A 25465-nucleotide genomic window follows, 5' to 3' on the forward strand; every position below is an offset into this window, starting at 1 on the left:
ACCCCTGAGTCTCTTTACAAAGCCATCGTATTTTACCTTCTTTTTAGAACGATATAAAACCCCAACAAGAACTTTCCTGTGCAAACAGTGCAATTCAACATTAATATATTCAACTTTGTCTGTTTAACCAGACGAAGCAATGGATCTGAGTCTATAAGTCATGTCTTATATAAATATCAAAAAGCTTGTAACTATCTACGGATACGGATATCTATTTCTTTAATGTGGTACAAACCATGTCTCAGAGACCGCAATAACGTCAACACCGGGTTTCTCAAATATATATTTTATAAGTATTTATAAATATTATATTGTGCATTGTTCACCTTTTTATATCCACTACCCTAGGATGGGGGTATACTAATCTAGTCAATCCATTTGTAACACCTCGAAATATTCGTCTAAGACCCCGTAAAGTATATATATTCTTGATCGTCTCGACGTTTTGAGTCATCTAGTCATGTCCGTCCATCCGTCTGTCGAAATCACGATAGCGGTCGAAATTTTGCACAGATACTTAACATTGATGTAGGTCATTGGGGATTGCAAATGGCAGATTTATATATATTGGGTTGCCCAAAAAGTAATTGCGGATTTTTCATATAGTCGGCGTTGACAAATTTTTTCACAGCTTGTGACTCTGTAATTGCATTCTTTCTTCTGTCAGTTATCAGCTGTTACTTTTAGCTTGCTTTAGAAAAAAAGTGTAAAAAAAGTATATTTGATTAAAGTTCATTTTAAGTTTTATTAAAAATGCATTTACTTTCTTTTAAAAAATCCGCAATTACTTTTTGGGCAACCAATAGCTTCCATATAAACCGATCGCCCGATAAGACTTCTTCAGCCCCTGACAGCCGCAATTTTTGGCCGATTTGGCTGAAAATTTGCAGGTAGTGTTATGTTGTGACTTCCACAAACTGTAATAAGTACGGTCCAAATCGGTCTATAAACTGATATAGCTCCCATATAAGCTGATCTCCCGATTTGACTTCTTGAGCCCGTACAAGCCGCAATTTTTATCCGATTTGGTTGAATTTTCGGACATAGTGTTCTGTTATGACTTCCAACAACTGTACTAAATACTGTTTAAATTGGTTTATATTATGATATAGCTCCCATATAAACCGATCTCCCGATTAGACTTCTTGAACCCCTGCAAGCCGCAATTTTTGTCCGATATGGTTGAAATTAAGCATGTAGTGTTCTGTTATGATTTCCACAAATTGTAATAAGTACTGTCCAAATCGGTCTATAAACTTATATAGCTCCCATATAAACTGATCTCCCGATTTGACTTCTTGACCCCTTACAAGCCGCAATTTTTGTCCGATTTTGCTGAAATTTCGCACATAGTGTTCTGTTATGACTTCCAACAACTGTACCAAATACGGTTCAAATGGGTCTATATTATGATATAGTTCCCATATAAACCGATCTCCCGAATATACTTCTTGCACCCCCGATCTCCGGATTATACTTCGGATTATACCCCTGGAAGCCGCAATTTTTGTCCGATTTGGCTAAAATTTTGCATGCGGTGTTCCGTTACAACAACTGTGCCAAATACGGTCCAAATCAGTCTAGAACCTGTTATAGTTCCCATGCAAACCAGTCTCCCGATGATCTTTGTTCGGCTCATAGAAGCTTTAATTTTTGCTGGTTTGATTGAAACTTGGTATGTAGAAAAAAATAATGCCCTTCAACTAAATTTATTTTGCATACATTTTTAGCAGAACTTATGGTGGTGGGTACCCAAAATTCGGCTCGGCCGAACTTAGCACGCTTTTACTTATTGGGTTTAATTTCGTCAATGGTTCGGCTTGAGGTCATTTTATATGTATTTGTAAATATTTTATTTCTTTCACACCCCAGTGTGCTTTACCACAAGAGAGATCAATAGAGCACGGGCATTCACTAGTCAGTGAGCATGGGAGAAAATACACATGTGCTCTTGGCTAGCATACATCGTATTTGAGCATGAAAATGAACTGATTCATTTTCGAAAATACTATTTTTAAAAATAGCATCAACCGTCAGTCAGTCAGTTTTTCTCGAGTAGTGCTTACGATAACAAGTGAAATTTCAAAGAACGGCCAGAGATTGTGAAATTTAAACAAAAAGAGAAAATTTTTCCTATAGAATTTTCCAAAGAAGAAAATTTTGTGAAAATATTTACAAATCGAGTTTAAGAAAACGTGTTGCTAGAACATAAGGAAATTATTGTGCGTTTTTTTTTTGAAAGCAAAAGAAAAAAAATGATTTAGAAACAGAATTTCCTTTGAATTTGCACCGCGAAAGAAAAGCAAAAAGGAAAATTACGTCGAAATTAAAAACGCTTAACCTTTGTTCGTTAAATGCTTTGCTAAGAAGCAAACAAAAAAAAAAAAATATCTACATCAGATTTGCGCGTTATATACTCTAGATCTGACTCGGCGCATAGATATCTTCTCGGTCGGATTGTCGGTCGGTTGGCTGGCTGGCTTGCATATATAGGATTTTCACTTGGCCCGTGCTTTGTTAGTCGAAGAGGAAGAAGTACGAAACACAAGTAAAAAATCGAAGCGTATTAAGACCTCTTAAGAATTGGATTTGTGTTTGTTTTCGATTGCTCGTGCACAACGCAATAAGTAGACCAACAGAGATCCGAGTCATATCCTTTGTTGTTAATGTAATTTGTTGCGAATTATTTTTTCGTATTGGTGAAAAACACAATCACACCCGCATCACACAGCACACATAGCCGTCCGTTCGTACAAGTGCCAATAATCTCTAACAATAAATCAACAAGAAATAATAAAAGAAAGAAATCGCAAACGAATCCAAGTGTGCCGGCGGTTTTACACAAAGAGTGAAAATAAAATTTCTGCATAAATAGCCGCCATTCTTTACAGCATGGCCAGTAATGAATCAGCTGAGACTTTTAACGAACTGAATACAGAAAGTGCAGCCATGCCTAGTGAAAATAACCAACAACTGTCAGCCATCGAGGAGGAGGGATCATCTCAAGGGAATGCAGTTGCCAGACCCAGATCCAACTCTCACCAAAGATCAGCCGCCTATCGCGGAGTGCGTTTTGCCACCACCGAAGTGGTGGCCGATTGTGAGGAGGACTCCTGGTGGTGGGAGGTGGAAAATGAGAATCTCTCGCTGGACCAGGTGCCAAATGTAACATCGGTGTTTACTCCATCGCCGGAGGATATTCTGGAGCAGCCCAGCCGCCTTGAGGAGACACAAATGTCAGCCTATGAGCAGGAATTTGAAAGTTTGCATCGCCTTGCCAAACGCATTAAGAATACCATGAATGAGCAAAGGGAACGCCATCTCAGTGAGTCGAGTGAGAAAAGCCTCACGGACTCGGTAAAACTGGACATTGCCGATATTCTGGAGCAGCCCAGCCGCCTTGAGGAGACACAAATGTCAGCCTATGAGCAGGAATTTGAAAGTTTGCATCGCCTTGCCAAACGCATTAAGAATACCATGAATGAGCAAAGGGAACGCCATCTCAGTGAGTCGAGTGAGAAAAGCCTCACGGACTCGGTAAAACTGGACATTGCCGACTGCACTCGAAGAGATTCCTGCTCTTCGGTGGGCAAGGAACAATCGCTGGAAGAATTTAAGGAAGAGTTGCGTTTGAAGCGTTTGGAACGCCAAACGGCTGTTCAAGGTATGCGAGATGAAATAGCCGAATTGCGCAAACAATTGGAAAGAGAGCGTGAGATTTCAAGACGCCTACGCAAAGGAGAAAAAGTAGAGGAACCCCCCACCGAGCTGCTTAGTTCAAAATACTCCGCCACTACTCCCCCTGAGGAGGAACTGCAAGGTGCCACTGCCCTACGGGATAAAACCCCAGTCGCTGGTGCTGACAATGATGACGATGATGCGAATCCTTTAAGCCGCAGCCGCCATGCCAACATTGAGCTGGCCAATGCCCAGCTAGCACTGCAAATGGCCAATTCCGACAATCTTTCTTTGCGTAGCGAATTGGATATTGTGCAAAAGCAAGTGGCTTCATTGAAAGATGTGATTGCCTGTTGCAAACAAATGTTGACCCTTAAAGAGGAGCAATGTAATGAGGTAAGTGGACCATTGAGAAGAGAAACGTTTCGCCGAATCCAAAAAAAAAACACACACACAAGCATGCAATGTGGTGGGGTTAAAAGTGTATTTGTGTTTGCTTGAATACATTTTAAATGAAATGTTTCATTTTCTTCTCTTTTTTTACCATTTTTATTTGCATTTCATTTAGGTTATCATTGAAATGCTGAACAGTGCCACAAAACGTTTATAATTGATTAAGAGCAGTTTGCGCCACACTGCATAAGTACGACCGTGTGTGTGCGTGTGCGTGTGCGTGTGATTGTCTGCAAGAAAGCTTTTATTGAACCACACTGTAACCGATTGGTACAGCTGAAGCCATTTTTAGGGGGCTGCTCAACTGCTTGAGCTAGGATCTTGTTCCTCGGCAAGTATTTGGATGATGCCGCTAGCATTTACATTTTGGCAATGATCTTGGACTATGGGTCTATGTGTTAAGATCTATTTTTAAGAATTATGTTAATGTCATTCTTTTCTGAATTTCCCAATGTGGAGTTTGGAAGAATATAATGAGATATTAAATGTATTTATAATACAACATTATTTGAAGTATTTTTTATTTCAAATGGAGTATACGAGGTTAGCATTTAGAAATGTAATAGTTGGCTGCGTCATCATTACTAAATTTTGCAAGGTGTCCCTTTTAATGTTGGCAATGTAATCAGAGTACCATGGGTTGAAAATCTAACTGAGACTGATAATCATCTACAAATTTACCCTTAGGCCTGAATGATATCGAAATTCCATGATTGATTTATAAGGCAGCTTTCTGCAAAGGTGGATCGATCTAGGCCATATTTGTCATAGAAATAGCGAGGCCTAATACAACTAATTGTTTAAAAATTTCACCGATATGTGGATATATGGAAAAATAGAATTTTTATGGGGTCAAGCACTGTCTGCTGAGTTTAAATTAAAAATTTTCATTGATTTATTTATTTTTCTTTCGAAATGAGGTCAATGATCGAAGATTTTTCCAATGAAAATGGAAAGCCATAGGTTTCCACGCACCAACCATGGTAAGATGCGTTTCGCTCTTGGTGGGGGCTTTTCAATTACCTGTTTAATCGCAAGATCAATCCACAAGGGTTTTAGATTTAGTCCTATGAAGCCCATATTCGAAGTTAACCTTCATATAGTAAACAAGTAAGAGCGTGCCAAGTTCGGCCGGGCCGAATCTTATATACCCTCCACCATGGATCGCATTTGTCGAGTTCTATGCGCGGAATCTCTTTTTAGGCAAACAAAGAATATTGAATAAGAACTGTTATGCTATTGGAGCTATATCAAGTTATAGTCCGATTCGGACCATAAATGAATTGAACGTTAAACACTGTAGAAGTCATTGTGTAATATTTCAGTTCATTCATTTAAGAAGCAAAATCGGGAGATCGCTTTATATGGGAGTTGTATCAAGCTATTGATCGATTCAGACCATATTAGACACGTATGTTGAAGGTCATGAGAGAAGCTCTTGTACAAAATTTCTGCCAAATCGGATGAGAATTGCGTCCTACAGAGGTTCAAGAAATCAAGATTCCAGATCGGTATATATGGCAGCTATATCAGGTTATGTACCAATTTGCGTCATACTAAGTACAGTTATTGCAAGTCATAACAAAACACCTCATGCAAAATTGCAGCCAAATCGAATGAGAATTGCGGGATCCAAGATCGGTTTATATGACAGCTATATCAAAACATAGACCGATATGGCCCATTTACAATACCAACCGACCTACATTAATAAAAAGTATTTGTGTAAAATTTCAAGCGGCTAGCTTTACTCATTCGGAAGTTAGCGTGCTTTCGACACGGACGGTTGGACGGACAGACGGACGGACATGGCTAGATCGACATAAAATGTCGTGACGATCAAGAATATATTGGGTTGCCCAAAAAGTAATTGCGGATTTTTTAAAAGAAAGTAAATGCATTTTTAATAAAACTTAGAATGAACTTTAATCAAATATACTTTTTTTACACTTTTTTTCTAAAGCAATCTAAAAGTAACAGCTGATAACTGACAGAAGAAAGAATGCAATTACAGAGTCACGAGCTGTGAAAAAATTTGTCAACGCCGACTATATGAAAAATCCGCAATTACTTTTTGGGCAACCCAATATGTACTTTATGGGGTCTCAGACGAATATTTCGAGTAGTTACAAATAGAATGACGAAATTAGTATACCCCCCATCCTATGGTGGAGGGTATAAAAATTATCGTTATTGGAAACTTCTTGAGCCTCTAGAGAGCGCAATTCTTATCCGATTGGAATGAAATTTTGCACGACGTGTTTTGTTATGATATCTAATAACTGTGCCAAGTTTGGTTTAAATCGGTCCATAACCTGATATAGTTGCCATATAAACCGATCTTGGGTCTTGACTTCTTGAGTTTCTAGAGTGCGCAATTCTTATCCGATAGGAATGAAATTTTGCACGACGTGTTTTGTTATAATATCCAACAACTGTACCAAGTATGGTTCAAATCGGTCCATGACTTGATATAGCTGTCATATAAACCGATTTGGGATCATGACTTCTTGAGCCTCTAGAGGGCGTAATATTATCCAATTTGGCTGAAATTTTGAACAATGGCTTTTCCCATAACCACCAACGCATGTGTCAAATGCAGTTCAAATCGGTCTATAGCCTGATACAGCTCCCATATAAAACGATCTCCCTATTTTATTTCTTGAGCCTCTAGAAGGCGCAAATCCTATCCGATTTCGCTGAAATTTGGCATGACATGTTTTGTTATGACTTCCAACAATTGTATTAAGTATGGTTCAAATCGGTCCATAACCTGATATAGCAGTCATATAAACCGATCTGGGATCTTGACTTCTTGAGCCTCTAGAGGGCGCCATTATTATCCGATTTGGCTGAAATTTTATACAACGGTTTCTCTCATGACCTTCAACATACGTGTCAAATATGGTCTGAATCGGTCTATAGCCTGAAACAGCATAAGAGAGATATCAGGAAAAGAACTCGACAAATTTGATCCTTGGTGCAGGGTATATAAGATTCGACCCGGCCGAACTTAGCACACTTTTACTTGCTAAATTTGTTTTCTTATACACACCGTGCCGTGATTTCTTGAGCAATTTTTATCCGATTTGACTGAAATTTTGCTCTACAAAATTTGTATAGTGAAATCTCAATCGGTCCATAATCGTTTATAGCCCCCATATAAGCCAATCTGCCAATTGTACTTCTTGAGTTCCTAGAGGGCACAATTCTTATCAATTATTTTCTTTTATCCTTTGTTGGCCGTAAAAGAGATACCGGGAAAAGAACTCGACAAATGCGATTCATAGTGGAGAGTATATAACATTCGGCCCGCCTAAACATAGCTTTTTTTTTTTTAATTTGGAATTGCTTTCGCTATATGCTTAAGGAGTATGTCGAATGATCTGTTTATATAGGTGCAACAGACTTGGATTCACACCATACTTGGCATGGATGTTGGAGGTTGTAGCAGTAATCACTATGCATAGTTTCGGTCAAATCAAATAATAATTGCGCCCTGTAGACGCTTAGGGAGTAAAATCGGGAGGTCGGATAATATGGGAGCTATATCTAAATCTTAAACGATATGGCCCATTTGCAATCCCCAACGACCTACATCAATATTAAGTATCTGTGCAAAATTTCAAGCGGCTAGCTTTACGAGTTCGACAGCTATCGTGATTTCGACAGACGGACGGACGCACGGATAAACAAAATTACTACATGTGTGTGTCCTCATCCTTTGGTGGTGTATGTAAAAGAGATGTTCGTATATGCAAGCGAATTTTGTCTTCAAGTCACTGTGTTACATTTGAATCACCAGAATATGTGTATGTATGTATATGAGTATGTTGCATTAATGCATGTCATACACAAAATCGGGCTGATGGCTTTCTCATACATCATAAGCAAATATATTGAAAAAAAAATTATTTTGAAGCACGTGCCGCACTGTTTCTTGCAATGAAAATGAAAAAAACCCCCGTAGAGTACACAAATTGGTGAAAAGCTTTTGTGTGGCAATTATCTTATGCAGATTTTGTTTACAGAAAAGAATAAAATAAAATTGTTAATTATAAATGCAAAAAAAGTCATTTGTGGCATTAGCATGATAAAGTGATAAATAATGCGCAGCTAATATAGAAAACTTTGACAATGAAATTGTTTGGGAGAGTTTTTTTTTGTGTATATGATCACTAAGCCAAAATACGTTTTTGGCTTTATAAAATATTAATACAACCTATAAAAAGGCAAGAGTAGGATGATGTTGATCCTACATTTACACTATATGTGCAAATTGGGCGATATCATTTTATAGATGGTTTGATACAGGATGTATTACTTGATTAGAATGCTGATTTTTTATGAAGTTCTCACCAGTATTTGAGCTCATGCGTTCAGCGTCATAGGCGGACATGATAACCTCTGGGCATACGTACCAAATTACAAGCAAATCGGGGTTCGAAAATCTCTCTAAATCCTTCTGTAACTTTGAAATGGATAAAAACACTCCAAACTTTTTATGGAAAATTGTAAACGCTACTGGGTCTAAGAATGGACCCATCGGCGGTGATATTGGGTCATAAAAAAATGCAAATGCAAATTTTGCCCATGAACATTTCACTAAGGAACACGGGCAAACTTCTCACATATCAATGAGTGCAGTCCGATTCAAGTCGAGTCCGAACGGCGTGCCGCAGTGCTACACCTCTTTGGAGAGAAGTTGTACATGGCAAAGTACCTCACAAATGTTGCCAGCATTAGGAGGGGAAAACCACCGCTGAAAATTTTTTCTAATGGTCTCGCCAGGATTCGAACCCAGGCGTTCAGCGTCATAGGCGGACATGCTAACCTCTGTGCTACGGTGGGTCATAGGTTAGGTTAGGTTACGTTGAAAAGAGGGTGCAGATATTAATCCGCCCCATGCCACTATGGACATACACGTAAGCCAGTTATCGGATTGTTGTGCGCTCTAAAAATTATAAAGTAACCTCTAAAAAGAATATTTTAAGTTAGGAATTCCTTACAATAACCTAAATTGTTTTTAATGCCACTCCCCTAAGTTGGTTCATGTTTTATATTGTGTCTCTACCTAAGTACCGATATCTGTTGGACGCGAAAGCCGGGAAATGACAAGGAAATGCTCCAAAATGCTCCAACGTATCATCATCTTCCCCGCATGCCCTCCAATTTAACATACGTGAGCTCGTAGTCCTACGTGTCCCGTTATGATACCAATAGCTATACTGACCTCCTTCTTGCTTCCTTTCAGTAATTGCCTCGTCTTCTCACGATCTGTATCCCCCCGTCCTACCGACCGTTTTGCTGTTCCACAATGTTGCATGCGCATTTGTCGCCCACTCCCTTAACTCGGACTGCGTCGACCCGAAAAGCTTTGGGTTAACCAAGTTCATTGACGGCAGTCCTCTGGCCTTCAACGCTCAATCGTCTGCCCTTTCATTTCCCCTAGTCCGTTATGGCCCGGCATCCAAACGAGGCGGATTTTCCCATCCTCAGAGAAAGCGTTAATCTCCTTCTTACACTGCAAGACTGTTCCTGACCTTACCGTTCTGGTTATTATTGCCCTTATGGAAATTTTACTGTCGGTAAAGATGTTCACACTCGACTTCCTCGTGTTAGCACCATACCAATTCAAGCATTTCGTGATCGCCCGGATCTCCGCCTGAAGGACCGTATTATGGTCAGGCATTCTAAAACAGATCTCAGTCCCTGGGTTCTCAATGTAAACCGCCAGGCCCACTCTGTCCTCTAGCTTTAATCCATCCGTCTAACATGATCTTCCAGATGGCAATACTAGGATTCCGTCAAGCCAAGACTGTGCCGATGGCAGCAGTGTCTCGCACTTGACTTCACGGTTCATCTCAGGTATCGGATCGGAAACCTCTTCCCATCCTTCCAGGTTTCCTATCGTCTCCTCGATTATACCGAGATGGTATGAGCTGCTCCCATCCTCAAACCAATCTCCCATTGCCTTAAGTCTCATAGCCGTAGTGGCTGCCTCCCTTTTAATTTGTATGTCAATGGGTCGGACATCTAGAATAGTCTCCAGTGCTCTAGTGGGCGTGGTCCTCATCGCTCCGCCTATGCCAAGACATGTTCTCTGAACCTGTTGTATGGTCCTTATGTTGCACTTTTTCTCCAAAGCAGTTCACCAAACTACTGAGGCCTAAGAAAGTATTGGTTTAATAGGGATTTGGTCTAGGATTCTGATCTAGGGTCTGATGTGTGGGGTATGACCTATGGGTCCCACAGAAGAATGAAGTCTGCCTGTTTACGATGAAGACGAAGGTGGGCCAATATGATGCCCCACATTTCTTCAACAGAACGAATTCGACAACCGACGAGGTAAAATACTTAGCAGTGATCTTGGACAGGAAACTGAAGTGGATAAGTCACTCTCCGAAGTGTACAAATAAGGATCACAGATGTTCGGCACTATGTAGATGGGCCGCAGGACGAAGTCGAAATGGGGCTTGAATCCGAGGATAGTATACTGGCTCTTAAAGAGTTTGATTAGATCAATACATAATTACAACTAAGTAGTTTGGTGGAGTGCGATAGAAAAAATCCCAAAAAAAAAGATACCACAACAAGTGGACTGTGGACTATTCTATATATCTGACCCATAGACATACAGATAAGTATGAGGCAGGTACAGTGACTATGAGACTTAAGGCGGTGGGAGAATGGATAGAGGATAGGATCAGGACGGTAGGAAATCTGGAAATAATAGAAGAGGTTTTGGATCGGATACCTGAGACCTGAGGATGGCATGATACGTATTGTTTGTGTGCCGGGCCATAGCGGAGTAAGGGGGAATGGAAGGGCAGACGATTTGGCCTTGAAAGCCGGAGGATTGGCATCAGTAAACATGGCGAATCGGTTGGACGACGGAGGACATCTGCATCATGACAAGGCGAGGTTAATACTGAAAGGAAGTAAGAAAGCGATCAGTATAGTTTTTGGTATGATAACAGGACTTTCTTGCACAGAGTTTTTTTCGATGTTAGTTTTTATACCCCCCACCATAGAATGGGGGTATACTAATCAAGTTATTCTATTTTTTAACACCTCGAAATATTGGTCTGCGACTCCATAATAGAGTATATATATTCTGGACTGGATCGTCTCAACATTCTGAGTTTATCTAGCCATGTCCTTCCGTCCGTCTGTCGAACTCACGTTAGCGGTGAAACGCGTAAAGCTAGCCGCTTAAAATTTTGCACAGCTACTTAATATTGATGAAGCTCGTTGGGGATTGCAAATGGGATATATAGGTTCAGATTTGGATAACCCCCATATAAAGCGATCCCCCGATTTGACTTCTTAAGCCCAAAGAAGCCTCAATTTTCATACAATTTGGCTGACATTTGAAACAAAGACTTGATTTATGACTTCCCACGTCCATGTCAAGTATGATGGATATCGGTCTATGAACAGTTGTAGCCCCATATAAACCGATCCCCGGATTTGACTTCTTGAATCCCTAGAAGCCTCAATTTGAGTTATAACTTTCAACATCCATGCCTAGCATGATCCGAATCGGCTTTTAAAAGATATAGCCCTTATATAAACTGAACCCCGGATTTGACTTTTTCAGCCCTTAGACGCCTAAACTCGCACCTAATTCGGCTGACATTTGGCCCAGAAACCCTATCTTTATCCGAATCGTACAGGCCTCCCTAAGTACCGGACCAGCCATAAAAATGAGGCCCCTTATGACTGAGCTTAATATTAATCGGACCGCATTCATTGATATGAGAGAAGTATCCCCAGTTCCTGTTCATGGGAAATTTAGTAGTATTATTGTGCAACCTATTAACGGAATATCCGCTTTATTGCCGCTCTATGGTATTTTTCCTCTCCTCGTACATAACATTCATCAATAACCTCAACCAATTAAATTCGATGAATGCTTGTGCATTGTTTCTTCATTGCATTCACAAGCACCTTACACCATTACTTTTGGACAGTTTTTTTTTACTTAGTACACTCGTTTCTAAGGAAAATAACCATTGATTATTACGTCGATCGTTGCAAAAAGGTGTTCGTTGGACAGCCTGAGAAATAAGTTGTTAAGTATGATTTTTACATAAACAGTGGTATATCGCCGGCTTTGACTTAAGGACGACTTTAACTTAAGGCAACTATTGTATGGGGTTATACCAACTTAGTCATTCCCTGTGTAAATCCTAGAAATGTATAAACGTGGTATAGCTCGAGGCCACCGTCGCGCAGAGGTTAGCATGTCCACTTATGACGCCGAACGCCTGGGTTCAAATCCTGGCGTTAGCATCAGAAAATTTTCCAGTGGTGGTTATCCCCCTGCTAATGTTAGCTACATTTGTTAAAACGTCTATACCAAGTGGTGTAGCTATGCGGCACGCCGTTCATACTCGGCATGAAAAAGGAGGCCATTATCATTGAACTTAAACTTTAATCGGTTTGCATTCATTGATATGAGCAAAGTATACCCTGTTCCTTAGTGTATCGCTTATGGGATATTTAGTAGTAGTTAGTAGCAGGTATAGACCACATATAAACCGATCTCCTGAGTTTACTTCTTGTGCACTTAAAGTTTGCAATTAGTATCTCATTTTGCATTATAACTTCTTTGGCACATGTGATCCATGTTGGAGGGTATATACTATTAGTCCCGCCCGAACTTTACACGCTTTTACTTGTTTTAAGAAACGATGTTGCAAAATTTTTCTGTTTTTATACCTACCACCATGGGATGGGGGTATACTAATTTCGTCATTCTGTTTGTAACACCTCGAAATATGCGTCTAAGACCCCATGCGTCTAAGTGCCCAAACTTTGCATTTTTATACCCTCCATCATAGGAAGGGGGTAAACTAATTTCGTCATTTTTATACCCTCCATCATAGGAAGGGGGTAAACTAATTTCGTCATTCTGTTTGTAACACCTCGAAATATGCGTCTAAGACCCTATAAAGTATATATATTCTTGATCGTTGTGACATTTTAAGTCGAACTAGCCATGTCCGTCCGTCTGCCTGTCTGTCGAAAGCACGCTAAATTGTGAAGGAGTAAACCTAGCCGCTTGAAATTTTGCACAAATACTTCTTATTAGTATAGGACGGTTGGGATAGTAAATAGGCCAAATAGGTCCATGTTTTGATATAGCTGCCATATAAACCGATCTTGGGTCTTGACTTCTTGAGCCTCTAGAGGTTTCTTGTCCGATTTGACTGAAATTTTGCACATATAGTTTTGATATCACTTCCATCAATTGTGCTAAGTATGGTTCAAATCGGTTCATAAACTGATATAGCTGCCATATAAACCGATATTGGATCTTGAGTTCTTGAGCCACTAGAGGGCGCTATTCTCGTCCGATTTGACTGAAATTTTGCACATATTTATTTGATATCACTTCCAACAACTGTGCTAAGTATGGCTCAAATAGGTTCATCAACTGATATAGCTGCCATATAAACCGATCTTGGGTCTTGACTTTTTGAGCCTCTAGAGGGCGCAATTCTTGTCCGATTTGGCACAAATTTTGTTCAACGGCTTCTCCCATGGCCTTCAACATACGTGTCTAATATGGTCTGAATTGATCAATAGCTTGATACAGCTGCCATATAAACCGATCTCCCGATTTTGCTCCTTGAGCCCCGAATCGGACTATAACTTGATATAGCTCCTCCTTCGTCCTTATTCATTATTCCCTGTTTGCCTTAAAAGAGATACTGCGCAAAGAACTCGACAGATGCGACCATGGTGGAGGGTATGTAAGATTCGGCCCGGCCGAACTTAGCACGCTCTTACTTGTTTTTTCTTTTTTTCATATTTTCATTTGTTCTGATGTTCTTCATTTCGCTTTTATCGTTGCAGTTAAAACAAAGACTGAGTGAAATTGAGGAATCCTTTGCCGAGCATGAAATGAAAATCATGTCGGATAATTTACGCCAGGAATATGAAAGACAATTGGTTAATATCCGTCAATTGAGGCAATTGTATGAGGAGCGACAACGCGTGGCTGCAGCGGAATATGAAAATTTGCAACGTTTAATTTCGATTAAACGCGACGAACTGGGACAGGAGCAGGAAAAGTAAGTGATAAACAACATGCAATATTGACTACAATATTATCATTTTTGGTAGGTGGATAGATAGATAGGGACTTAAAATAAAACGAATCAACTTCTTTATGAAAATTTTAACGAAATATTGTCTTAAGAGAAAGTTTAATAGAAATTTTGTCTCTTGGAAAAATTTCATTGATATTTTTAACTAAAGAGAAAACTGCATTAACATTTTTTGGAGAATATTTCATATAGTAATCTTACTTATACAAAATTTAACTGATATTTTGTCTTTAAAGCAAAATGTCACTGGAATTTTTGACTTTAGGGGAAAATTTTTAACCTTAAGGAATTTTTAATTTAAAATTAAACTTTTTAGAAAAAAAAAACGTTTGCCTTTATACAAAATCTAACTGATAGGGATTTAGAGAAAATTTCAATGAAATGCTTTCTTTAAGGAAAAATTCACAAAAATTTTATGTTTAAGGAAAAATTTAATGAAATTTTGTGTTTAGCGAAAAATTCACCGAAATTTTGTATTTAGGGAAGAATTCACCGAAATTTTGTGTTAAGGGAACAATTCACTGAAATTTTGTTTTAGGGAAAATATCACTCTCATTTTATCTTAGGGAAAATGTCGCTAAAATTTTGTCCCAACTACTAAATTTCCCCTGAATATTTCTTTAAGGAACAGGGGATTTTTGCGTTAAAGAAAAATTTATTGACATTTTTATTTAGCGAAAATTTCAATCAAATTTTATCTTTATGGAAAACTTCATTGAGATTTTGTTTTCATAGAAATGATGTTCTTCGTCTTTAGAGAAAATTTCATTAAAATTTTGTCTTTAGCGAAAATTTCATTCAAATTTTGTCTTTAGAGAAAATCTCATTCAAATTTTGTCTTTAGCGAAAATTTAATTCAAATTTTGTCTTTAGAGAAAATCTCATTCAAATTTTGTCTTTAGAGAAAATTTCATTGAAATTTTGTCTTTAGAGAAAATTTCATTGAAATTTTGTCTTTAGAGAAAATTTCATTGAAATTTTGTCTTTAGAGAAAATTTCATTAAAATTTTGTCTTTAGAGAAAATTTCATTGAAATTTTGTCCTTAGAGAAAATTTCATTGAAATTTTGTCTTTAGAGAAAATTTCATTGAAATTTTGTCTTTAGAGAAAATTTCATTGAAATTTTGTCTTTAGAGAAAATTTCATTGAAATTTTGTCTTTAGAGAAAATTTCATTGAAATTTTGTCTTTAGAGAAAATTTCATTGAAATTTTGTCTTTAGAGAAAATTTCATTGAAATTTTGTCTTTAGAGAAAATTTCATTGAAATTTTGTCTTTAGAGAAAATTTCATTGAAATTTTGTCTTTAGAGAAAATTTCATTGAAATTTTGTCTTTAGAGAAAATTTCATTGAAATTTTGTCTTTAGAGAAAATTTCATTGAAATTTTGTCTTTAGAGAAAATTTCATTGAAATTTTGTCTTTAGAGAAAATTTCATTGAAATTTTGTCTTTAGAGAAAATTTCATTGAAATTTTGTCTTTAGAGAAAATTTCATTGAAATTTTGTCTTTAGAGAAAATTTCATTTAGGACTTTCATTTTAAGGACATTCTGACCGGAGGAGAACGAGGGAGTTGCTGGCCCTCGATAAGGGTTCATTGAGAACGATCACAGAAACAGGAGTCATAATCGAAGATTGTACGATAGACCACATGGGAGTCTCGCGCAACGATTACTGTCTTGATGAGGATTAGATGATCGAAGACCTGATCGGCTCATGCCCGTAATACTTGTCGTAATAAGGATAATGTATATATCCGTGGCGTTGGGCATCCAAAGTTCGGCCTGGCCGAACTTAATGCGTTTCTACTTGTTGTCTGGTCAGTTTGATTTGCGTTTGCAAAAATGTGTTTCTCATTTCAACGTCCATGTTTTAGTTTCCCGATTAGAAGTTAACTTTATCAATAGTATCAAAACAACCCGTTCATTAATCCAACAAAAGTGTTAATTAAGTTTTAACACTTTGAATTTAATTTAATTTAATTTTGTTTAAAAATTCCATGAGAGTTGAAGCGATATGTGGCTTTTTCCTCATTACCAAAGTAATTGTCGACATCATTCCCCCCAACTTCATCCCCACACACACACACACACACATTTGTGGAGTAAATTGAAAAGTAAACATACAATTGCAAAGTGGAACTCTAACTACTTTTTGTGATTTTCTGATTGTTTGTTTAATTCAATGCTCAATTTTTAACTAAAACCCACATTGAGGGTTTGTTTTGAAAACTTTGTCGTTGTACCAAAACCGATATATTGCACACATGTATGTGTGTGAGTGTTATTTGCATACAATGTACATTTTGAATGAGTCTTTTCAGTATTCGGGGGGTATTCTTTAGGATGTTCGATTGATTCATTCTTTCGTTTCAACAAATTGAATGAATTGGGCGAACATTTGAAAATCAATCAAAATCGAATTTAACACTTAAAAGTGCACAGACACAGTTACACCGTTTACTCGTACGCAAATACAGCCCTACACTTATGATAACTGGCGCATACCAAGAATTTAGCAAAGTTTTTGTGGCAGAAAGCCAAATTAATTTTTGGTTAAAACAATCACACAAGTCTCACACGCAACGCACACGGGCACACACACATATCTATTCGTTTATGCCCAGAGGTGGAAAGTATAAGTTAACTTTGCATCTTAAAGGCCTTAATAACATATGATTAGGCAAATTTGTTCATGGGCAATTTTCCATTGTATGACTAGGTGATATCTTTGCAGATTTGTTTATTAACCTCACCTCAGGCTTACCCTCTTAAGCCAATTCTAAGTAAAATGCTAAAAATGTGCCCTTATTAACTGAGTTGGTATTTGAGTTGGTATTTTGGTCTCAAGAAGTCATATCGTAATATCGGTACTTAGCGGGGCCCATATCACCATGTTGACCGATTCGGTTAAAACTTGGCACTGATGTTGAAAGTTATAAGATAGGGTTTTGGGCCAAATGTCATCCAAATCAGGTGCAAATTTAGAAGTCAAACCCGGGGTCGGTTTATATGGGGGCTATATCTGCTTATAGATGGAAATCGTATCTCTAGTCTTTGTTCCAAATTTAAGCCAAATCGGATGAAAATTTAGGCTTCTAAGGGCTCAAAAAGTCAAATCCGGGGATCGGTTTTATGGGGGTTATATCTGTTTATAGATCGATTCGGACAATACTTGTTATAAGATAGGGTTTTGGGCCAAATGTCATCCAAATCAGGTGCAAATTTAGAAGTCAAACCCGGGGTCGGTTTATATGGGGGCTATATCTGCTTATAGATGGAAATCGTATCTCTAGTCTTTGTTCCAAATTTAAGCCAAATCGGATGAAAATTTAGGCTTCTAAGGGCTCAAAAAGTCAAATCCGGGATCGGTTTTATGGGGGTTATATCTGTTTATAGATCGATTCGGACAATACTTGGATACTGTAAGTCACAACATAAGTCTTTGTTCCAAATTTCAGCCGAGTCGAATGAAAGTTGAGGCTTCTAGGGGCTCAAGAAGTCAAATCAGGGGATCGGTTTATATGGGGGCTATATCCGAATCTGAACCGATATGGCACATTTGCAATCCCCGACGACCTACGTCCATAAGAATTATCTGTGAAAAATGTCAAGCGGCTAGCTTTATGCGTTCGATTGCTATCATGATTTCGACAGACGAACGGACGGTCGGACGGACATTGCTAAATCGACTCAGAATGTTGAACCGATCAAGAATATATATACTTTATGAGGTCTTAGATCAATATTTCAAAGTGTTGCAAACAGAATGACTAGATTATTATACCCCCATCCTATGGAGGTGGGTATAAAAATCTCTGGGCTGAATCTCGGGTAGTTCCCTATATTGATTAAATTTGAGGCTTCCTGAGAAAGAAGTCAAATCGGAGCATCGGTTTATATGGCGGCATGCCATGGGTTATTGGTATGGTTATTGGTTACTCAAATATCTTTTGTGAAACTTCACGAAACTGGGACTGAACCAAATTGTCTCGACATTAAAACCGACGGATCAGAGGCTAACGACAATCCCCTTAAAGGCTTTATTCTGTTACCATGTTATTCAAAGAACAACAGGTTTGTCGATATATAGAGTCAATATTCAAATTACGGTCCGGTCGAATTTAAGCGTTTTTATACCTACCACCGAAGGAGGGGTGTATATTAATTTTGTCATTCGGTTTGTAACACATCTTAATTTCCATTTCTAACCCTATAAAGTATATATTCTTGTCTATCTACATCTGTCCGTCTGTCTGTTGAAATCACGCCACAGTCTTTAACAAGTAAAAAGGCATAAGTTCGGCCAGGTCGAACGTTAGATACCCAGCACCTCGGGTATATATGTAAATCCCACTTCGTCACAATCCGGTGGAAATTGGATAACTTAAGGACCCAAATTCGGCACGGACATTGAGTGGTCTAATATATATGTCTCTATTCAATTCTCTTGAACAAAATATTGGTCTTTTTGGCAGATATATCCAATCATAAATCGATCTGAACCATATTAAGTTCGGATATTCTGAGGCTCAGAAAAACTTGCACTGTAAAGCTTTTTTGAGCTTCGGTCCCCTTATCGGCTAATCGGTCTGTATGGCAGCTATATCTAAATATAGTCCGATCAGAACCATATTTAGGTCGGATGTTGGTAAGTCTTAACCTACTCACTGTATCAAATTTCAGCGAAATCGGGTAATAAATAAAGCTTTTATTGGCTTCAGACACTTTAATGGCAGATCGGTCTATATGGCAGCTATATCTAAATATAGTCCGAACTGAACCATATTTAAGTCGGGTGTCAGGAGGCTAAAAATAACTCACTATTTCAAATTTTAGCGAAATCGGTTAAAAAATACAGCTTATATGAGCTTCAGGCCCTTTATCGGCAGATCGGTCTATATGGCAGCTATATCTAAATATAGTCCGATCTGAACCATATTTGGGTCAGATGTCGGGAGGCTTAAGATAACCCACTGTTTAAAATTTCGCGATATCGGGTAATACATAAATTTTTTATGGCCTTCAGACCCTTTATCGGGAGATCGGTCTATATGACAGCTATATCTAAATATAGTCCGATCTGAACCATATTTACGTCAGATGTCGGGAGGCTTAAAATAACTCACTGTTTTAAATATCTGCGAAATCAGGAAATAAATAAAGCTTTTATGGGCTTCAGACCCTTTATCGCGAGATCGGTCTATATGACAGCTATATCTAAATATGGACCGATCTAATTCATATTTAGGTCAGATTGCGGGAGACTTAAAATAACCCACTGTTGCAAATTTCTGTGCAATCGGGTAATAAATAAAGCTTTTATGGTATTCACTCCCTTTATCGGGAGATCGGTCTATATGGTAGCTATATCTAAATATAGTCCGACTACTCACTGTTTTAAATTTCAGCAAAATCGGAAGAAAAATAATGTTTTTATGGGCATTAGACCGTTTATCGGAAAATCGGTCTATATAGCAGCTATATCCAAATATGATCCGATTTGGCCCGTTCAAGAACTTAACCAGCGTGCATCAAAAATACGTATCTGTGACAAATTTCAGCTCAATATCTCAATTTTTGAAGGCTCTAGAGTGATTACAACAGACGGACCGACAGACTGATAGACGGACAGACAAACGGACATCGTTAAATCGTCTCAGAATTTTACGACGATCCGAAATATATATACTTTGTAGGGTCGGAAATTGATATTTCGATGTGTTGCAAACGGAATGACTAAATGAATATACACAGATTCTATAGGCAGGTTAAGTTTGAAGATGTACTTTATAGAACATATATAGCCCCTATATATACCGATCTGCCGATTAAAGGTATTAGGCCCTTTACAGTCAAATTTATTATCCGATTTTGTTGAAATTTGAAACATTGAGTTGTGTTGGGGTTCTCAACATCCTTGTTCAATATGGCTCAGATCGGTCCAGATTTAGATATAGCGCCATAAAGACCGATCTCTTGGTTAAGGCGAATTTACTTTACGGTTTCGCTGAAATTCAGGGAAGTGAGTTGTGTGAGGCCACTGAAATTCGGTAGAGCTTTTTGTGTTAGACTCCTTGATATCCCTGTTCAAAACGGCCAAGATCAATCCAGATTTGGATATAGCTGCTTATAAAATGTGAATTTATTAACCGATTTTGCTGAAAATAGACACAATGAGTTGGGTTAGAACCCTCGACATTCATACCGAGTATGGTTAAGATCGGTCTATTGTTCGATAATACTGCCATATAGACCGATGTCTTAATTTAAGGTCTTGAGCCCACAATAGGCGCATTTATTGTCCAGTTACGTTGAAATTTGGGATAGCGAGTTGCATTGGGCTCCTCGATGTCCCTGTTCAATATGGCCCAGATCGGTCCAGATTTGGATGTAGCTGCCATATACATCGATTTAAGGTTTAAGGCTCACAAAAGGTGAATTTATTTAACCGATTTCGCTGAAATTTTGCACAAAGAGTTCTAATATGTCCTACGACATCCGTACTGAGAGTATGGTCAAGTTCGGGCTATATTTGGATAAAGATATATGCCGATCTCCCGATTTAAGTTTTGGAACCATACAAGCAACTTTATTACTCGGTTTCGCTGAAATTTGACAAGGTGGGCTGTGTTAGGGTCTTCGACACATCGGTCTATATTAAGATATAGCTGCCATATAGACCGATTTCCCGATTTAAGGTCTTGGACCTTCCAAGCTCATTTAATGTGCGTAAATATTGAAGTGGAAAATTAAAAAGAATAGGTCTCAGGTCTCAGTGGGGCCGATTTGCCCCAAATAACCTCTTTAAAAACCCTTCAAACGAATATGGAGACCAATCGGGACTCAAATGAAAGGTAAATATTTGTGAGTAGAAAACGAATCTGGTATCGAATTTTGTCGAAACGTCTAAAGAGTTCCTTTCCCCCTTTCCAAAGCCATTCAGATGGAAAGGTAGACCGATGAAAACAACACGAAACTCGAGTGGCAAATGCAAATTTGCAAATTTTGCCCATGAACATTCCACTAAGGAACAGGGGCAAACTTCTCACATATCAATGAGTGCAGTCCGATTCAAGTTTAAGCTCAATGATAAGGGGCCTCCTTTTTACAGCCGAGTCCGAACGGTGTGCCGCAGTGCGACATCTCTTTGGAGAGAAGTTTTACATGGCATAGCACTGAAAATTTTTTCTGATGGTCTCGCCTGGATTTGGACCCAGGCGTTCAGCGTCATAGGCGGACATGCTAACCGCTGCGCTACGGTGGCCTCGAGTGGCACCTCCCCTAAAAGTCTACTTAAAGAAAAAGTAGTCTGATAATGAAAGGTATTTGGGTGTAGAGTAAAAGTTAGAGGGGACAAGCGTGGGAGGCTGCCCCAAAAGAACATGTCTGTCGATCGAGATAATATAGGGCTCAGAGAAAACGTCATTGAAAGTGGAGTACGAATCTGATATAAATTCTTGACTCCAAGTGTTTGGTGCCGCCGTCTTAGAAAACAATCCCCAAAACTGGCATGTGGGTTGTCGGTGACAATATGGCTCTACATTAAAAGTTCTTAGAAAGTGGAGTACGTATATTAAGAAACAAGTGTCTGATATACTCACCCAGGACTTAAATGAAAGGACTTTGGGAGTAATGGAAGAATCAGATATTTGAATTTGGGCACAAGTATCTGGGGCACACCATAAAACACCTATAATCGACGTGCAGACCGATCGGGACAATATCGAGGTCAAATTAAAATATTAACAAATATTTTAGCGGATAAAGTATGTATTTGAATAAGATATACGATAGAGTTAAGTAGATCCGAGAAGGAGTCATGGCTGTGAATACAGGATTTATAACATTTAAAGAAATATTAGGGTGTAGCGAAGCACAACGGACCTGCTAGTTCAAGTACAAATCTGACAAGAGGGAAGACCAAAACTCGCATAGAATGACCATCTCGAAACAAGGTGTCGGTATCACCATTTCGAATCGTTGGGAAATTTTTTTCTCAGTTCGACAAAATAACCAAATGATCTGTAGCGTCTAACTAAGTTTGTATGTATTAAGGCCCTAAAATGAGGCCTGAGAAAACAATATTTCGGGCAGTGGGCATTGTGTGTCATTACATGTGTTTAGAAAAAAACAATTGATTTTACACTCGAGAGGGGAATGGAACACTGTGAGAGGCTTGTGGTTAAAAAGAGATGCAAATACAGATATATTCAAAGCTTGATTGATTTGTCAAAAAAGGCATAGGTAGTCCAGATGTATTAGAAACGGGCTTTGAAGAGTCTTAAGAAAATAGTGTTTATAGATAACATATTTGGTATACCTATTTCTTCCGGTGTAACCATACGTCTATATTTTTCAAACTTACCTTTTAACAATTATCCATTCTCACAACTACACTTTTGTAAACGATTCCCAGCATACGACCGAACCACATACGAATACAATGGGATCGATTTGAATGTTTATTGTATGGAAAAATAAAAACACTTTGTATAACAGAACAAAAAGGCTTTTCTTTCCTTAACAATGTCTAAAAATCTACTTAAAATTTGGCTAGTGATCTAGTAGTGCAACCAATCATAATTTCATTACTTAGTGAAGTCTTTTCCCCTCGTTTTACAGAACCAAAACTCTCGAAGAACGAAATCAAAATATGGTACGAGAAATTGAACTTGCCAACAATGAACTAGCCTGCCTGCGTGATGAATGTAAGGAGCATAGATTTGAAAAGGCTGCCTTAAAGGAAGAAATGGGAGCTGTTAATACGGTATGTATGGTATATTAAATACATAAAAATACATAAAAAATTCTTAAAAATAAATTTAATAGATGAACAAATAAAGGCGTGCTAAGTTCGGTCGGCCCGAATCTTAATTAGTTTCCACCATGGATCGCATTCGACGAGTTCTTTGTCCAGCATGTCTTTTTAGGCAAACAAAGGATAATGGATAAAGTTGCTATGCTATTGGAGCTATATAAAGTTATAGTCCGATTCGGACCATAAATGAATTGAATGTTGAAGACCATAGTAGGAGTCATTGTGTGAAATTTCAGTCAATTCGGATAAGTATTGTGCCCTCTAGTGGCTCAAGAAGTCCAAGATTAATGATCGGTTTATATGGCATCTATATCAGATTATGAACCGATTAAAACCAAACATAGCACAGTTGTTTGAAGTCATAACGAAGCACGTCGTGCCAAATTTCAGCCAAATCGGCCAAGACATGCGTCTTCTAGTGGCTCAAGAAGTCAAGACTCGCGATCGGTTTATATGGCAGCTATATCAGGTTATGGACCGATTTGAACCACACTTAGTACAGTTGTTAGAAGTCATAAGGAAGGTTAGGTAAGATTAGGTTAGGTTTAAGTGACAGTCTGCCATCAGACTCACTAAGACGTTTTCGTCCATTGTGATACCACAGGAACAGAAGAAGGATGATGCCTTCTAGTTCCTACCGTTGAACCATCCAGATCGCTTATAAAAGACGAATAACTTACGAATGTTCACATCCGCTAAACCAGACAGGTTATCAAAGAATGAGAATCTAAAGTGGAACTCCTTCTGACTACTAGTGCGGGACACACACACAGAAGGTGTTCTCTAGTAGTCTCTTCTTCTTTGATGTCCTCACAGCTTCTGCAAAAGTGGTTGCTGGCAACCTTTAGTCGGTCAGCTTGTTTTTCCGATTAGTGACCTGTCATGACGGACACTATGACTGAGACGGCTGTTCTAGCTAATCATGGCAAAGCGGTAGACCTCTTCAAGTCTAGATTAGACCATATAGTTTTGGAATGCTTAGAAACACGTTCTCCAGAGATTTAATGACTGCCTGGCTGTCTGAGAAGATATTTATGCCAATCGTCGTTATGACATTATATCTAAGCCATTCCACCACTTCCTTAATTGAAAGGATCTCCGCTTAATATACACTGCAGTGGTCGGTTAATTTTTTCGATATGACCAGTTTTAGATCTTTAGAGTACACCCCAAAGACCATCTGGCCTTTAAGTTTGGAGCCATCCATATAGAAGTCTATGTAACAGGAATTTGGAGCTTTCTGCAAATGGAACATTCTCTCCTTCCAAGGAGGCAGTTTCCACTTTAGGCAACTTGTATCTTCTGTTGAAAAGAACTACTTCTGTCTTGTACGGATTTATACCTAGACCACTTTCGGTAGCCCGCTTTGCTGTTGCACGTAGAGCTTACTGAAGTATATCTCTTAGAGTGCTGGGAAACTTTCCACTAACCGCATACGCGACCACTTTTACACCTTTTACTTCCAGAGACAATAATATATTGGTAATGGCTACATTTCAATGTAGTCATCAATAAGGAAACATGGCATGAAAAATGTCAGCCAAATCGGATAAGAAATGCGCCGATTAGATGCTTAAGAAGTCAAGATTCGAGATCGGTTTATGTGGCAGCTATATAAGGTTGTGGACCAATTTGAACCATACTTAGCACAGTTGTGGGAAAATTTCAGGCAAATCGAAACGAATAGCGCCCTTTAGTGGCTAAAGAAGTCAATATTCAAGATCAGTTAATATGGCAGCTATATCAAAACATAGACCGATATGGCCCATTTACAATCCCAGCCGACCTACAAAAACAATATCTTTTGAGTAGGTCGAAGTTTAATGATTAATGAGATTAATATTGGCATAAAATTGAAAGATTGCAAGATTACAAGTTCGGTGGTTTTATATTGGATTCCAGGGACTTTGGTCGCGCCCTACAAAATTGTTTCTGCTCTATCTATACAAATTAAAGTAAAAATCTAATAGAATTTCGATATTCGTTCCAATAAAGTTGATCTTATCAGATTTTTTTAAATTTCAATGCGAATTTTGATCCATCCCAGTTTACTTATTACTATTCGTTTTTTGGCAAATTTGGGTATGCTAACTTAACTAAACATAACTATTCTTTATTATCGGTGGGGGGCGGTGAGAGACCAAAAACCAATTTATTAAGACTATAGCTTCCATGCAATGCAATGGAGTACTTAATACACCGCCATCCTATGTTGGAGGGTATTACAAATTTTTTTTTATGGGCTTTACATTTCTAATGTGCGCAAGAGGGTGGCAAAACTCTTAACTAGGAGCCTGCCTAAGAGAACAAAAAGTGACAAATACACAGACATGTGCACACACACACACACACGTCCTCTTATGGCCATCTTTTGAATGCGGAATATTGAAAGTGT

At 38.4% G+C, this 25465-nt stretch overlaps 1 protein-coding gene across 1 annotated transcript in view; it reads left to right on the forward strand.

Moving 5' to 3' along the window:
• The first annotated feature begins 2042 nt into the window (after nt 1–2042).
• Nucleotides 2043–25465, forward strand: part of LOC106092587 (titin homolog) — a 43814-nt gene continuing 20391 nt past the window's right edge. The window contains exons 1-3 of the mRNA XM_013259473.2: nt 2043–4074; nt 13999–14216; nt 22875–23019. Of these exons, the coding sequence (XP_013114927.2) occupies nt 2893–4074; nt 13999–14216; nt 22875–23019 (1545 nt within the window). The 5' untranslated portion in view covers nt 2043–2892. The remainder of the gene's footprint in view (nt 4075–13998; nt 14217–22874; nt 23020–25465) is intronic.

This window comes from Stomoxys calcitrans, chromosome 3 (assembly GCF_963082655.1).
Source record: "Stomoxys calcitrans chromosome 3, idStoCalc2.1, whole genome shotgun sequence".
NCBI classification, from domain to species: Eukaryota; Metazoa; Arthropoda; class Insecta; order Diptera; family Muscidae; genus Stomoxys; species Stomoxys calcitrans.